Consider the following 16,546-nt stretch of genomic DNA (forward strand, 5'->3'; position numbering starts at 1 on the left):
GCCCGTGAAGACCTGGAGAAGATGTTCTGGAGGCTGCAGAGCTGCCAGCAGACAGTATAAACCAGAACCGGCTGCTGAGCTGCTGTCGGCCAGGCAAGCAAAGACTTAACAATGAGGGGAGCTTTTCTTTGACTTTCTGGTCAAGGACTGAATGATACTGTCCTTGGATTAGGAAATGAAAGAGAAGAAAAGCACATTTCTCTGTCTGTCTAAAACGTGAAACCCAATATTTCCAGAGTTGTTGCAGAGAGGGACGACAACAATCACCAACCTAGAGGGCTGGGTGGGCCATCCCCTGGATCCCATTGGCTGCCTGTTCCTCACTTTGACTGAAGCCTGCCGCCTGAATGATGACTGCTACATGGAGATGTCAGGTACAAGGGTCAGCCTGTCTGCCAAACTCTGTGTCCCTATGTGTCCTGCTTCCCTGCCTTACCTTACTAGCTTCCTTGGGGGAATTAGAAAGGTTAGAGGAGCTGGGCGTGGTATGCACAGGGTCTCACTATATAGCCCTGGCTGGCCTGGAACTTGCTATGTGTAGACAAGGTTAGTCTCAAACTCATAGAGCTCTGCTTGTCTCTGCCTGCCAAGTGCTGGGATTAAAGATGTGTGCCCTCACACCCAGCACTGTCTAAATTCTCTCAGCAGAGATCTCAAGGATTGGGAAGCCAAAGGGAAACTAGAACAAGATCCTGTTAAGAGTGTTAATATGATTTTAAAGAAAGATATTTTGTTTTTTAAAGATTTATTTATTTAACATGTATGAGTGCTCTATCAGCACATATATACCTGCATGCCAGAAGAGGGCATTGGATCCCAGTACAGATGGATGTGAGCCACTATATGGTTGCTGGGAATTGAACTCAGGACCTCTGGAAGAGTAGCCAGTGCTCTTAACCTTTAAGCTCTCCTCCTCAACCCCCTACTTTGTTGTTTTTTGAGGCAGGGTCTTGTGTGATCCAGGATAACCTTTTCTATTGAAATTCGCCAGCTTCAGCCTTCTGAGTGCTGATATTATAGACCTGAGCCATTATATTTGGCTTAAAAAAAGGAGGAGGAGGAAAAGGAGGAAGAAGTAAGAAGTGTGTGTGTGTGTGTGTGTGTGTGTGTGTGTGCTGGGGGGAGGATCCCTGCTAGCCTTAAAACCCTGGGCTCAAACAATCATCCTGTTTTAGCCTCCAGAGAGTAGCTGGGGCTACAGGTAGGCACTGCCATGAACACTTAGCACACATACTTCGGATGGAGGTGGTCTCCCACTTCTAGACTGACTCCTAAAATTCCCTAACCTTTCTTTTTTTCTTTTTTCTTTCTTTTCTTTCTTTCTTTTCTTTCTTCTTCTTCTTCTTTTTTTTTTTTTTTTTTTTTTTTTTTTTTTTTTTTTTTTTGGTGTTTTGAGACAGGGTTTCTCTGTGTAGCCCTGGCTGTCCTGGAACTCACTCACTCTGTAGACCAGGCTGGCCTCGAACTCAGAAATCTGCCTGCCTCTGCCTCCTAAGTGCTGGGAATAAAGGCATGCACCATCACCGCCTGACCAAGATTGATTGATTGATTGATTGATTATATGTAAATTCACGGTAGCTGTCTTCAGGCACCCCAGAAGAGGGTGTCATATCTCATTATGAAAGGTTATGAGCCACCATTGTGGTTGCTGAGATTTGAACTCAGGACCTTCAGAAGAGCAGTCAGTGCTCTTAACAGCTGAGCCATCTCTCCAGCCCCGGAACATGACTTTAATCCCATCATTTGGGAGGAAGAAGCAGGTGGATCTCTTGAGTTCCAGGACAACCTGAGTTACACAAAGAAACCCAAATTTGTAAAAGCAGAAAGGAGGAGGAGGAGAAAGGAAAGAGTGAAAAAGCAAGAGAGGAGACAGACCATGATAACTCTTTATTCTTACCAGGAGGCCTCCAGCTAAATAGTCATTTTTCTCCTACAGAAAATGGGTACAGTCATTTCTATACCAAAGGCCAGAGATGACACTCATATCCTATGCTGCCAACCAACCCACCTCTACTTTATTTTTTTTAAAGAGGTGTCAGATCCCCTAGAGCTAAAATAGGAAGTGGTTTTGAGCTACTTGACATAGATAGTAGGACCTGCAGCCCCCTCCTCTGGAAGAGCAGTAAAACGCTCTTTACTGCTGAGCCACCTCTCCAGCCCCAGAGCCAGTTCTTTTGACTAGTAATCAAAACCCTGAAGTTTGAGACCCTCATTTTATAACTGCGACTATGAAGCAGTCAGTCCCCAAGTGACCTTTAAACCTATCAGCATCTAAGGAGCTTCCTAGCTACACTCTGATTGTCTTTTAACATTCTCCCTCATGGCAGGTTTGTACCAATTTCCCAAACAGAAAAGAACAGGCTAAGTGCCCCTCACGGAGGCTAGATACACGATTGTTCCCCCCCCCAACCCCATTATCACTGTGTTTTATTTATTTGCATTTGCTTTCATATTAGTATCTCTTACTACACTCTCAGCTACTTGCAAGCAGACATTATGACTACTCTTCATGTGATCCTAGCATTACCTGCCACATAATTGTCTCCCAGAGCTACTTATAGAAAGGGAGGAAGCAAAGATCTTTTTTGTTTGTTTGTTTTGTTTTGTTTTTGAGATTATAATATAATTATATCACCTCTCCCTCCCCATTCTTCCCTCCAAATCCTTACATGTACCCTCTTTTATTCCCTGTGCTGTTCTTGAACTGAAGGACTTAAGCCATCCTCTCACCAGTGTCCCAAGAAGCTGAAATTACAGGCATATGCCATCATACCAAGCTAGGGCATTGGCTCTTAAACCACTGTTCACATCCTGAAATCCTTAGTGTAACATATAAAAATCATAACATAGAACATGCAAGTGTTTCCAAAGTAAGAGTTAAACTGGATGGAGTCAGTCAGGTGTCTGAGTAGATATGAAGAGTTAACCCAAGCCAAGCTAGAACAGGCCTGATTATCCCAATGTCCTGCATAGGGAATCCACATCTTTAGGCACCTTCATCTGCACAATGACATTTATAGCTTGAAAAGCCTAAGGCTGCTTTATCTGTTTACCACTAACTACACTGCTCTTCTGGAGTCGGACTCTAGAGAAACCTAGAATAATGAGATGCTCTCATGCCCTAAAGGTGCTCACACTGAGGTAGCGAAAACAGACACAAAAACAGTTATGATTCTATTGTGCTTTGGCAAAAAATAAGGCTTTATGCTTCCCTGACTGGCCTACCCAACTTGTATGACACGAAGGAGTGATTCTGTTTTGTGGTTCTCATAATCTTTTTTCAGTGTATTTTTCTTACTGCTTTAAGGTTCTGATTTAGCTTTATAATAACCAATAAGCAACTGATATCCCAAAGTGGGACAGGCAGAGACACAGGAAAACTCACTAGACCTGTCCTAAATAACCTGGTAACTTATTGCCCTCAGATATGAATGAAAGTAGACTTCCTGTGTACCAGCACGTACCTGTGGCTTCAGGCTGCCCCAACAGCAATGAATCATACCTGTCACTGGCCCTGGAAGTTGCTCTGATGGGCATGGGTCAACAGAGGGTGATGCCTGAAGGCCTCTATGCACAGGACAAGGTGTGCCGTAATGAGGAGCAACTCCTAAGCCAACTCCAGGAACTACAGCTAGATGATGAACTAGTGCAGACACTGCGGAAACAGTGCATCTTACTGCTGGAAGGTAAGAAGGAAGGCAGCTATGGTAACAAAACCTTTAGTTATGACTCTGGACTCCCCTCTCTGACATAGCACACTCAGAAATATTTATGACATTAAGAAGTAATGAAGATTAGCATACAAACTCAGATGGGTTGCTGGTCTCCCAAGTCTAGGCTAGAATACGCATCTAAAAACAAACAAACAAGCAAACAAATAATAACTGGGGCTCATCTTCTTCCTTCAGGAGGCCCCTTCAGCGGTCTAGGAGAAGTTATCCACCGGGAGAGTGTTCCCATGCACACCTTTGCAAAGTATTTGTTCTCAGCTCTGCTGCCTCATGATCCAGACCTGTCTTATAAGTTAGCCTTACGTGCCATGAGGTGGGTAGCCCTTGTCTATACCAATTGCCTCCACCAAAGCAGACATCTTCGCCTCTTTCTCTGCCTGTTCTACTCTCTTTCCTCTTTGTCTCTTTCCCAAAACCAGGGCCTATTTTCATATGATCTAGGCTGTGGGACTCTTTATTAATGAAATACTTGATCCCCTCCACATATTTAGGGTAAATTGTCTGAGCAGGCCCCTCAAGATATAATGGATATGGTGCCTCCCTGATTTAGAACCACTTGGGTAGCCTGAGAAGGGATTTATTTCCTAACATAACTCCATTCAGTCTTGGGTCCAGGTACAGGTCCCTAGAGGCAAATAGGAGAAGCAGAGATAAATATGTGTACTCCAAGACCCAGAAGCAATGCTCTATGAGAATCTTGTTTTCAAGCTAGAATAGGATTCTTGGTTTACATGTGTAGATCTGTAGGATGTAGCAGACCATACAGAGAAAGAATTTTAGTTAGGCCATAAGACTGAGGGAACTGTTTAGTTAAAAAGGAAGTTCTTTGGCATATGTTTCTTATGCTCTTCAAAATAACCCTATGGCACTCTGTGTATGTCAAGTCTCTTTATAGTAGAAACTATTCAGCTTGAAGTTCCCAAGTACCCAAGCCTGACATATATTGTAGGTTTAAAACCCTTCAAAGCTCTTAGCCTGTCTTTCCCTAATCAATTCCTCCCCAGCAGAAAGCAGACTTCCCTAAAGGGGGTCACAATGGCCAGAGTCTAAATGAAGCTGATGGCGCTTCCTGGGTCTTCTAGGTTACCTGTTCTAGAAAACTCGTCTTCTACAGGCGACACTTCCCACCCCCATCACATGGTATCTGTGGTGCCCAGCCGTTATCCTCGCTGGTTCACTCTTGGACACTTGGAATCACAGCAGTGTGAACTGGCGTCCACCATGTTGACTGCTGCCAAAGGTAAGCACAGGTAGACATTAGATCCAACACGGCCACGGTACTCCCCACCCAGGGCCCGAGGTCTCCTGAGAAAGAGAAGCCGAGTTTCTGTGTTGACAGGAGCAGTGGGGATCTTCATGTTGACTGTTATTAGACAGAGCACCTGGATTCAGACCAGAATTTTGCCTTAGCTACTTTAAAATCCGAAGACCCTGAATATGTAAAATAAAATGATTTTTAGATTTCTTTAAAAAAAATATTTCACATTATGTCTGTGTACATGAGTGCCAGTGTTCAGTGAGGTCAGCGGTTTCTGATCCCCTCAGAAATGGAGGTATAGGTGGTTGTGAGCCCCCTGACATGGGTTCTACAAACTGAATTTGGGTTCTCTGCAAGAGCAATATGTTTTTTATTTTATTTTGTTTTTTTGTTTGTTTAGTGGTTTTCTGAGACAGGGTTTCTCTGTGTAGCCCTGACTGTCCTGGAACTCACTCTGTAGACCAGGCTGGCCTTTAACTCAGAAATCTGCCTGCCTCTGCCTCCCAAGTGTGTGCCACCAACCCCCCATATGTTCTCTAACTAAAATCCATCTCTCCAGCTCCATAATCACATGGTTTTTATTTGTTTATGTTTATTTGGTTTTTTGTTTGTTTTTTTTTTTTGAAACAGGGTTTCCCTGTGTAAGCCTAGCTGTCTTGGAACTCACTCTATAGACAGATCAGGCGAGCCCCCTTCACCCAGATCCTCCTTGCCTCTATCTCCCAAGTGCTAGGATTAAAGGTGTGCACCACCACACATAGCCTCATAATCCAATGATTTTTATATTAACTTATAAATGTAATCTTTCATCTGATAAAGTCAGTTTATTTTTCTAATATCAGTTTTAAAATCTATAAAGTGGAGATTATTGTCTGTGCCCTCTCAGCCTCAAAGCCCTATAACTGCATACTAAGTCAGAGGTCAAAGGTGGAGTATGGAATGACTCTGCCCTGGAGCTGGTGTGGTCATGTTAGCTCTGCGGGCTTCCTCATAAACAGAAGTGAAGAGAAGCTCTAGACAAGAGCTGTGGTAAAATCCCAGCTGCCGTGGACCCTGAGGAAACTGTGGATGTTTATTTTAAGATATCTTTTTTTTTAAATTTCTCTTTTGTTTCTTAAGATAGACTCTCTCTGTGTAGCCCTGGCTGTCCTGAAACTTGCTCTGTATACCAGGCTGGCTTCAAACTCAGATGCACCTGCCTCCGCTTCCCAAATGTTGGGATTAAAGGTGTACGCCACCACTGCCTGGCTGTCTTTTTGTTGTTGTTATTTTTTCTAATTAAAAATATCTTTCAGAAGCCAGAAGAGGCATCAGATCCCAGGGAGCTGGAATTACAAGCTTTGTAAGGTTGTTGGGATACAAACTTGGATCTTAATGATAGAGCAGCAAGTGCTCTTAGTTAATAAGCTGTCTCCCAGCCCCTTGAACTTGCCCTTTATGGATGTTTTGGAAGATAAACTCAGAAATGATAAATCTGCAACATGGAGTTTATTTCTTTAGCCACCTAAAGTTGTGGCAAAATATAATATAAATAATAGTATATTTATGCCGGGCGGTGGTGGCGTACGCCTGTAATCCCAGCACTTGGGAGGCAGAGGCAGGCGGATTTCTGTGTTCGATGCCAGCCTGGTCTACAGAGTGAGTTCCAGGACAGCCAGGGCTACACAGAGAAACCTTGTCTCGAAAAAAAAAACAAATCCAAAAAAACCAGAGAGAGAGAGAGAGAGAGAGAGAAAGAGAGAGAGAGAGAGAGAGAGAGAGAGAAAGAAAAAGAAATCCTGCCTCTACCTTTTCCAATGACTATAGGAGATACGCTGAGGCTGCGAACTATTCTGGAAGCAATACAGAAGCACATCCATTCTTCCTCCCTCATCTTCAAACTAGCTCAAGATGCATTCAAGATTGCTACTCCCACGGACAGCAGTACAGACAGCACTCTGCTCAACGTAGCCCTGGAGCTGGGGTTACAGGTACGGGTATGACACCACTGTCCCAGCTTTAGGTTTCTAGAGTAATGTCAGTTGGCAGAAAGTACTCTAAGGGGAATGAACATGAGCCATGTCTGATCTTTCTGTCTTCCCAAATATAAGTTCTAGGGTAGATGAAAAGTAAGAACTCTACAAAATGTGGCCTCCATTTTCAAGTTAAGGCCAAAAGTAAAATAGCTTTAGGCACTATAGGGTCCCCATCTTCTCTGTCTCTACCTTCCTCCAAATCAATCAAGGTATGATAAGAGTCTTATATGTTGTCAGCCTTGAGGAAGCCCCATGTCTAGTGTGAGGGGTAGGGAGAAATTAAACATATCCGCACAGAGAAAAGACCACTAATTCAATAATGCCAAATATTTGCTATTGAGCTGGAAATGTATCTCATTTGGTAGAATGCTTACCTACATGACATAAAATCTTGGATGGACACCTACCATTGCATAAGCTGGGCATGGTGGGAGACATCTTTAATGTGCATGCTGGGGAGGCAGAGGCAGGGGATGAGAAGTTCTAGGTCATGGAGAATTGAAGGTCAGCCTGGTCTACATGAGTCCCTGTCTCAAGCAAACAAAAAAATACCTATTCCATAAAAGAATAGTATGAGGTAGAAGGGAGGAGAGGATCTCATCTGTTAGGCATGGCCTCTTTTGTGTCTAGGTGATGCGGATGACCTTATCAACCCTTAACTGGAGGCGCCGAGAGATGGTTCGATGGCTGGTTACTTGTGCTACAGAAGTGGGTGAGTCTCATACCTCCCTCTTCCCCCTGGGGAGTTTCTAGGCCCGACTTTTGGGACAGGACTGTGAATCCTTGGCACTGTCATATTTCTATTCCTGGTGGCCTGGGAAAGGATGTGCTTCTCGAAGATGGCCTCCAGTCAGCCAGCCTAAGCTCTCATTGCTTGGACCATATTCCGATGTCAACAGCACTTTGACCCCCTGTGATTAGAGAAATGTCTGAGAGAGTGACTTCAGCCACCAGTCCCCATGTGCTCCCTAGGGAGGGAGTCAGCTCAGTGGTTTGGTCCCAGTCTCTGTCTATGCTTCTGAAAAATTGCAAACAACCTGGAGGCTTGGGAACCATTCTAGAACCCAAAGCCCCAGCACAAGGCTCTCCTCAAAGGCGCTACTTCAGCTAGAACCCTAGGGAAACCTAGGGCCCCACCTTGAGGCAGACAAGCCCAGGCCTCTGTTGCTTTATCTTTATGAAGGGCTGAGGGTGCAGCAGAGACCTTCGGCTCTCTGGGCTGGGATGGGAAGAGACACCAAATAGGGTCTGGCCATTTGGGGTGCTCCCCTTACCCTGATTGCCTCAGATCATCTTTAGGGCTGCTAAGGAGTAGGGAGAACTCATCTGCAGGCCAAGTTCAGACCCCAAATCTGGGCAGACTTGGGTGCCGACCAAGTAGCCACTGCTGACCTCCGGTTCTCCCTGACAGGTGTGCGGGCCCTCGTGAGCATTTTGCAGAGCTGGTACACACTCTTCACCCCGACTGAAGCTACAAGTATTGTGGCCGCCACAGCTGTGTCCCACACCACTATCCTGCGCCTCAGCCTTGATTACCCACAGCGGGAGGAACTGGCTAGCTGTGCTCGCACACTGGCCCTACAGTGTGCTATGAAAGATCCACAGAGCTGTGCCTTATCAGCTCTGACGCTTTGTGAGAAAGACCACATCGCCTTTGAGGCGGCCTACCAGATTGCCATTGATGCCGCTGCCGGTGGCATGACCCATTCCCAGCTGTTCACCATTGCCCGCTACATGGAGCTCCGCGGCTACCCGCTGCGCGCCTTCAAGCTGGCCTCCCTGGCCATGAGCCATCTTAACCTGGCCTACAACCAGGATACCCATCCAGCCATCAACGACGTGCTCTGGGCGTGTGCTCTCAGCCACTCTCTGGGCAAGAATGAACTGGCAGCTCTCATCCCCCTGGTGGTGAAGAGCGTGCATTGCGCCACAGTGCTTTCTGATATCCTGCGTCGGTGCACTGTGACTGCACCAGGCCTGGCAGGCATCCCAGGCCGCCGCAGCTCCGGAAAGCTGATGTCAACGGACAAAGCTCCACTGCGCCAGCTACTGGATGCAACCATCAATGCCTATATCAACACCACACACTCCCGTCTGACACACATCAGTCCCCGCCACTACGGAGAGTTCATTGAGTTTCTGAGCAAGGCTCGTGAAACCTTCCTGCTGCCCCAGGATGGTCACTTGCAATTTGCCCAGTTCATTGACAACCTCAAACAGATCTACAAAGGCAAGAAGAAGCTGATGCTGCTGGTCCGGGAGCGCTTTGGCTGAGAAAGGGGATGACTTACTGCTAGGGCAGCCTGGGCTCCCAGGTCAGGACGAGGACTCTGAAACATCTGTCTACCCTGAGAGAACTCAGTACCACAGACCTAAGCATGGGGAGAGTCCAACTGTAACCAGTATTCTGCCTTGGCAAGCTTCTCACTCCAGCTCTACTGTGCCTGGAGGAGCTGGACCCTGCAGACCAGTCAGAAGCCCCTACAACATGTCACCTCACGCCCCTAGATCCTGCGTGTCCTGGCCATTGGCCCCACTCCCTTGGCAAACACAGAACACTGTTCCGTCTCAGGGATTGCTTAACCAGAGAAACAGAAACATTTATGGCACTGTAAATACTATAGTATGTGTCGTCAAGCACTGTAAAGCTGTGACTATTTATAATCCTGACTGATTTGACGGGCACTTAGAGTAGCTGTGGGTGGGAGGATAGATTGTTTTCTGAGGAGACTCACAACCATTTCTCAGGTTTTCCATACAGAGTATATGCTGTTAGCAGTGGATAAGTGGGGGCGGCAGGGAGAAAAATGGACAGCTAAAATCCAAGTCTTGTGTGTGCAGAAACTGTGGCCTGAAGATAGGACAACTAGCCTAGAGGTCACTGAGGAGCAGAGGTCAAGAGTGGGCTTAGATATTTGTCTCACAAAGTTGTGAACAGTGATGCCCCTGCCTCTGCCTCCCACACTCCAGGAGCCTCATGAACACCTGAATGACAAGTGAGGGGGAAGACGAAGGTCCAGGAAGCCACTGAGCTGATCAGATACATCTGCTCTGGTCACCTTTACGTTAGAGAATCTGCTTTCATCTCCCGTCTGTATGTGTGTATATTGTATGAACATGTGTCTATGTACAAAGATACACGTGTGCATGCTTGTGTCAGTTCTGTTGTGACATGTGTTAGACTGGGTTTCATTTATGTGTGATAGTGTATACCTCAGTGTCAAGTGTATTCATGTCTTCATGTTTAGTGTATGTGTGTATCTAGGCTCACACGGGTACCTATGTGTAAATGTTTGTCTGAGTGTATGCCTGCTGACCATGATGTGTCTTTATGCGAGTGGTCTCTACATGTAGTCTGTCAGTGTCTCCACATGTGAGGATCTGCATGAGTGTGCCTTCTTCCTGCCAGCTCTCTCACCCATTCATTCCTTAGTCTCTTGCTAGCTGAGCATTGTTAGCATCTCTGTACCTACTGCCTGTTTACCTTCTCTCAGCAAACACGTTTCTAAGCACGTGTCCCTCTGCTCTTCAGACTGGCCACTTTTGCTCCATGGTTCTTTTTTTACACAAACATGTTTTCTTCCTCCAACTCTCTACCTCAAACTTCCTCTGCCTACGTTCATCACAATCCCATTGGTAGCTCATTGGGAGGCTGAGGCTGTTGTTCCTTTAGCCTTGCCCTTCCTAGTTTCTAGTTGTAGCGGATAAGCCCCATCTTAGCCCCTCCTGACCTCCGCAGTGTATCATGTCCGTACTCCTTCACGACCCCCGTGCTTAGCCTGGAACTATAGGAGGTAGCAAGGGCATTCCGAAGACTCCGTTGGATACAGGTGTCTTCAGTGTTTACTGTTTTGTGTGTTAGTTCCTGAGTTGGGTGGGGTTTGATAGGGAAGGGGTGATGTAGCTAGAATATGAACTAAGGACTTTTCTGTCTGATTTACTTTATTTTTCTCTTTGAAAACTACTTGTCATCTTTTTTATTCCAAGCTGACCAGTAAGTTGTATTTGCTGTTCGTGGCTACTAATGTGTTACTGTCCAGCCAAGGGCCCCTACACTGTCTCAGCCCAATGGGTTGGCAAAAAAAGGAGAAGCCACTCCCATTTCTGTATCATGATTGCCCTTTTTTAGCAAGTATGTGAACTCAGTGCTTTTCTATGAATAAATCATGGATCACAGAAAAGATTTTTCTAAAAGCAGAAATTGTTTTTTCTTAGTAAATAAGACCCTTCTCTCCTTTGAGGGGATAGGGAGCTGGTTGTGCCTAAACAGAGAGATGGACAGATGGAAGAGTCTTCACATCACACCATGTCCATAGTTCTAAGGTACCGCAAAACTGTGTTCTAGGAAATGGCACTCTCCTAATATCACATAATCAGGAGCACAGGATTCTGAGAAAATCAGTGGGTGTCCTCAGAAAATAATGCACACTGAACATAAATGCCAGAGGGCCCTTTGGCTTCAGAGACCTTTCTTCCTAAGGCTCCAACCGAAGCAGCTTAGCTCTGTCTTTCTGCCCTCTCATACTATGGCATCAAAACTGAAGTCTTCTTAGCTCCTGCTTAGTTTCTCTTCCTGTCCTGAACTCCGAAGTGGTTTAGTGTCTTCTGTACCCCTTTTTGAGCTATCTTCTCCTTCCTTCAGAGACACGCAGGCCTATGTTACAGGGACCCTGACTCTTGTCTATAGATGCCATAGCCCCAACTACCTGGCAAGCTGTACCTAGTGTCTTGTCACTCCTGAGCATGCACGCACGGCTGATAGCACAGCGGTTTGTGAGCCTGGGGTTAATGCTGTAGTGTGTGCTCACTTCTTCACTGGTACCTGAGCCCCAGGCTAGGGAAGAGTATGCTGAGGAAGCTTAACAAAAGGAACAAAGGAGCTGGGCCTGGTGGTGCACGCCTTTAATCCCAGGATTTGAGAGGCAGGTGGGTGGAGCTTTGTGAGTTTGAGGTGTGTGTGTGTGTGTGTGTGTGTGTGTGTGTGTGTGAGGGGGGGGGGCAATGGGGAGGAAAAGAGGGGGACCTGAGGATAACAACATAAGCCTTTATAAAGGAACATGCTAGACCCCAGTTCTGGAAGCTTTATTCTCCTGGAAACAATCTCTGTTGATGGCAGAAATACATAGCCTTAATTCTGCCGAAGCAGGCGTGAATGTTTGTGCACAGCATCCACAAAGGCTCCTACACGGTCCGGGTCCATGTCAGGATAAAGTCCATGCCCTAGGTTAGCAATGTAGCGTTGTGGCCCAAAGTCATCCAGCATCTGCTGCACCAGCCGACCAATCTCTTCCTAGAGAACCAAGAGGGTACTGTCTATAGGAGAGGCCAGCAAAGCTGTATCCTCCCTACACATGCGCACAGTGCTTCTACACAGCACTACTGTAACAATTTATCAGACGCCTCATATGTCCCAGACAATATGAAAATAGAATTGAAGACCCTGTGAGATGGCTCAGCAGGTGCAGTCCAATCACTAGGACTCACAAAAAGGTAGAAGAAAATTGACTCCACAAAGTTGTCCTCTAACTTCCTCAAGAGCACCCAACACAATAATAACAAATATTACCAAAAAATACAATGAGATCTGGGTGTGATGGGGTATATCCATAATCCTAGCACTTTAGGGGAGAGAGGCAGGAAGATAAGTTCAAGGCCAATCTCATCAACACAGTGAGATTGAAGCCAACCTAGACTACATGAGACTGTCTCAAAAAGGGAGGTAGGGTTAGGGACTTAGAAAGCTTGCCCAGCAAGTTCTGGGTTGGATCCTTAGTGTCAGCGAGGGGGGACAGACAAATGGACAGCCACAAAAATGAAATTTTAAAAATGTCCTGCTTTCTTAGAGGTTTACATTGTGTGTGTAGAATTGAGAAGGGAGACAGATGTAACAAACCATCCATATGTAATCACCCAAACAGTGCACAGTTCACAGAGAAAACCTTGTGCACACATGTTGGACCCAGTTATTACCTCAGATGCATACAAGGCACAGGGATCCAGGTTCCCCTGCAGAGTCACTGTCTTCCCGACACGCTCCCTGGAAGCAGAGCAGCCACATTCTCATCACTGCATTATTTGGGGATTTTACCACCTCCACCTCGGCCTCTCCTGCCCGCTCCTCCGTCACTCACCGGGCTTTCTTTGGAGCCACTGTCCAGTCAAGTCCAACTACCTCATAGCCAGCTTGGGCCAGCTCTTCCAGGGCAAAATGTCCATCCTTAGCAAAGATGATCTGAAGAGAAAGCACATCTCGGATGCTAAGCCTTTCTGGAGTGCGCTTTTGCTGCCCTCCAGTGGTGATTTCAGTCTAAGCAGGCTGCAACCTTCACTCCTGTCCCAGTCCTCACCATGGGCACTGGTGCCAGGCCTGCCTTCTGCAACCCAGCCTTCACTCGCTTGGCCACATCACGAATGTAGGGCAGTGCAAACTTGCTGAAGAGCTCGGAGCCAAGATGTCCTGCGTGTGACTCAAAGAGCTGCAATGCCTGTAAACAGGTGACAAGAGAAACACACAAAGAGGAAGTACCTCAGGCTCCACATACACATGATGTCTTAATTCTCTTTGGGTGACTTTAAACCCTGACACATTCCCCAAGGCTAGGAGCTCAATTCCAATCAACAAGTTTTGCCTTAAAAGAAAAAATAGAAGCCAGCAGCAGTTGTGCACACTTTTAATCCCAGCAATTGGGAAGCAGAGGCAGGTGGACCTGTGAGTTTGAGGCCAGCCTGATCTAGTTTCAGGATAGCCAGAGATACACAGAGGGAAAAAAGAAAAAGAAAAAAAAGACAGACAGACAGGCAGGTAGCGATGCATATGGCTTTAACCCCAGCACTTGAGAGGCAGAAGCAGGTAGATCCAAAAAAAAAAAAAGTTTTCCCTCCTCCAGATCCTAACAGCAGCTTCACACTCCAAATACTCAGACCGTAAAGCCCTGCTGACAAGTTTCAGGAAGGGCAAAGAATCTAAATGGTTCTCAACTGTGGGTCACAACCCTTTTGGGGTAACATGACCTTCTCACAAGGATCACAGATCTCCTACATATCAGATATTTACATTACAATTCACAACAGTAGGAAAGTTACAGCTATGAATAAGCAACAAAATAGTTGGGGTTCACCATACCATGTATTAAAGGGTCACACACAGTATTAGGAAGGTTGAGAATCACTTAGACACTAACCAGATCACTGGAGGAAAAGTAACATCCCTGCTTTCTCCAGTTTATGAAACCATTTCCCTAGTTGTCCCTAAAGACTCACCTGAGCACCAGCAGCCACTTGTCCTATGAGATACGGGACCAGAACCTCAGCGAGTATGCCGAGTAGCTTGTGACTGGCCTGTGGCCGTTGGTAGAGCCATCGCTTGGCCTGCGCCATGGTGCTTGAACTGCCGCCTTCAACCATGTATGTCATCAGGGTCCACTGCAGAAAGACACAGACCGGGGAACATAGAATCCCTTGTCTATTCCAGACCTACTAGCCTGACCTCTTCATGCTCCCGACCACACCCCTGGGCCACATTACCGGAGCACCAGCAAAGCCAATCAGCGGCACACGTCCAGCCAGCTGCTGTCGGGTAAGAGTGATGGCTTGGAACACATAGCCTAACTCTGAAGCCGCTGCCGCTGGATCCCGTAGACGCTCTAAGTCCCGCTCTTCTCTTAATGGCTCTGGAAAGCTGGGTCCTTTGCCAGGTACCATGGTCACCTCCATGCCCAGTGCCTTAAGGGGGAAAAAATATCTGAGTACACAACCTGGAACTCAGAGGGAAGGTTTCTGTTCAACACAGGTAACAAAGACTAAATGCCCCTGCAAACACCATTCCTAGTGTTTCCCCTTCCCAGTTATGTATTTATCTTGAAACCTGACAGGAAAGAAGATTTCCAGTGAGTGCTTTTCTCCCTCTCCCCTCTTATTTTAAAGTCCACATTCCAGGATCAGGATTTAGTACCTGGGGTACAACAAGGATGTCGGAGAAAATGATGGCAGCATCCAGAGGAAACCTTCGCAGTGGCTGCAGGGAATAGCAAATAGGGTAGTAAGGTGACACAATGAGGGCATAACCCCCACCCTTGTTTGTGGGACCCTCACCTGCAGAGTCAGTTCACAGCAAGCCTCAGGAGATCTACAGGTGCTGAAGAAGTCCTGGGCAGCCCTGGTTTCCCTAAATTCTACAAAAGGAGATAGAGGACAGGACTCAGCCATGCAGTCTTCCAAAGCTGCCATCTTCCCCTGAAGAACTTCACTATCTAGAAATTCAGGTTTTATCTAGACCATAGCTTTGTCCCCGACCTGGTAGGTAGCGGCCTGCTTGTCTCATGCACCAAACAGGAGTATAGTCTGTTTCCTCTCCCCACGCTGCTCTCAGGAACGTGTCATTCTTCAGCTCCGGAAAATTCTGGAGTCTGGTGATCAGGTGGAAGGTACAGGTAGGAGTAAATGTCATTATGCTGGACTGGGGTTTGGGGACAGCACGTGTCCAGTCAGGCTGTTATCTGCCTCCTCCAGCCCTGCTTGCAAACCACGGATCCCCACCCATACCGCCTCCCCGCCTCCCCTCTATCATGTGGCACACAAGCTTCCAGGAGGAGGCCCCACTAGGGCCTCTGTCCTACACATTAGCCACTTTCCCAAACTCAAAAACACTGGAGGGACTAGAGAAGTGGAATGGAAATCCAGTAAACAAACTGGGGAAAGGGAGTTAATTTCGAGAATCGAGTGGCAAGCTTCTGAAGCTGGGGATCCCCAAAACAAGAGAAAAAGGATAAAAGCTGATGATCACAGGTGCTCGTCAGAAGTTCTGAGTCACCTCGAAAGGAAGTCTTGGAACGCAGTCCCGCAAGGTAGTCCCTGGAATGGAGAGAGCGGGGAAGAGGGGGGCGGGGAGCGGAAAGGTTCCGTTCCATGACTGGAAGATTTGGAATCTCAGCGACTTGGGTTCGTACTTGGAGATCTCCAGAAAAATAAGAGTTTAAGGATATATCCCTGAACTGGAAGACTCGGATCAGAAAACAACGTAGCCTCAGCGCGCGCAGCAGAAAACTCACCCCAACCCGTTCGCCTCCATGGTAAACAGAAACTGAGCGGTCAACGCTTTAATCTGAGTCTCCGCCCCTTCCTGAAGAGAACGCTGGGCGGTGCCATATTGAGGACCACGTGACCAATCCACTGACAGCTGTGAGGCTGCCCTCCCTGCTGCCGGTAGGACCCCAACAACTTTTCACCGTAAAGTCCACTGTTGCGACGCAGTAACAAATGACCCATAGCCATGACTACCCAATACATGTTAAAACTTTTCTCATCTGTGGTATAGAAATCCTGAAGACTTATCACAAGCCTCGCTCTCACTCCCATTCGTGAATCTCACAATGTTGTCTGGCAAAAGGCTGTATAGGAACCGAAGATTTTAGGCTCTACAGGGACTGACCTACCAATCGTTTAGGAAGCCAAAAATTGGCAATCACATTTAAGTAGGCAACGATTATTAGTCTCCTGGAATTAGAAGCAACAAATAGCATCTATCCAGAATGATTGTACATTCC

General features: G+C 46.7%; 2 protein-coding genes across 3 annotated transcripts in view; one reads left to right on the forward strand and one right to left on the reverse strand.

Annotated features, from left to right (window-relative positions):
• Zswim5 (zinc finger SWIM-type containing 5) overlaps positions 1-11,978 on the forward strand; it is a 103,180-nt gene extending 91,202 nt beyond the window's left edge. Inside the window, exons 8-14 of the mRNA XM_052177098.1 lie at positions 237-374; positions 3,426-3,686; positions 3,909-4,044; positions 4,814-4,971; positions 6,796-6,959; positions 7,635-7,716; positions 8,416-11,978. Of these exons, the coding sequence (XP_052033058.1) occupies positions 237-374; positions 3,426-3,686; positions 3,909-4,044; positions 4,814-4,971; positions 6,796-6,959; positions 7,635-7,716; positions 8,416-9,278 (1,802 nt within the window). The 3' untranslated portion in view covers positions 9,279-11,978. The remainder of the gene's footprint in view (positions 1-236; positions 375-3,425; positions 3,687-3,908; positions 4,045-4,813; positions 4,972-6,795; positions 6,960-7,634; positions 7,717-8,415) is intronic.
• Positions 11,979-12,071: 93 nt separating this feature from the next.
• On the reverse strand, positions 12,072-16,163 carry Urod (uroporphyrinogen decarboxylase). Of its 2 annotated transcripts, XM_052177100.1 has the most exons (10): positions 16,052-16,162; positions 15,297-15,409; positions 15,096-15,175; positions 14,956-15,018; positions 14,529-14,726; positions 14,265-14,426; positions 13,352-13,489; positions 13,136-13,236; positions 12,975-13,041; positions 12,072-12,294 (listed from the first exon to the last, which is right to left on the reverse strand). In XM_052177100.1, the coding sequence occupies exons 1-10, from the start codon at positions 16,069-16,071 to the stop codon at positions 12,133-12,135; spliced, it is 1,104 nt and encodes a 367-aa protein (XP_052033060.1). In that variant the 5' UTR covers positions 16,072-16,162; the 3' UTR covers positions 12,072-12,132. The 2 variants fall into 2 exon arrangements, with proteins under 2 accessions (XP_052033060.1, XP_052033061.1); XM_052177101.1 differs by lacking the exon at positions 14,956-15,018 and having other exon boundaries at positions 16,052-16,163.
• Between the last annotated feature and the right edge of the window lie 383 nt (positions 16,164-16,546).

This window comes from Apodemus sylvaticus, chromosome 3 (assembly GCF_947179515.1).
Source record: "Apodemus sylvaticus chromosome 3, mApoSyl1.1, whole genome shotgun sequence".
NCBI lineage: Eukaryota > Metazoa > Chordata > Mammalia > Rodentia > Muridae > Apodemus > Apodemus sylvaticus.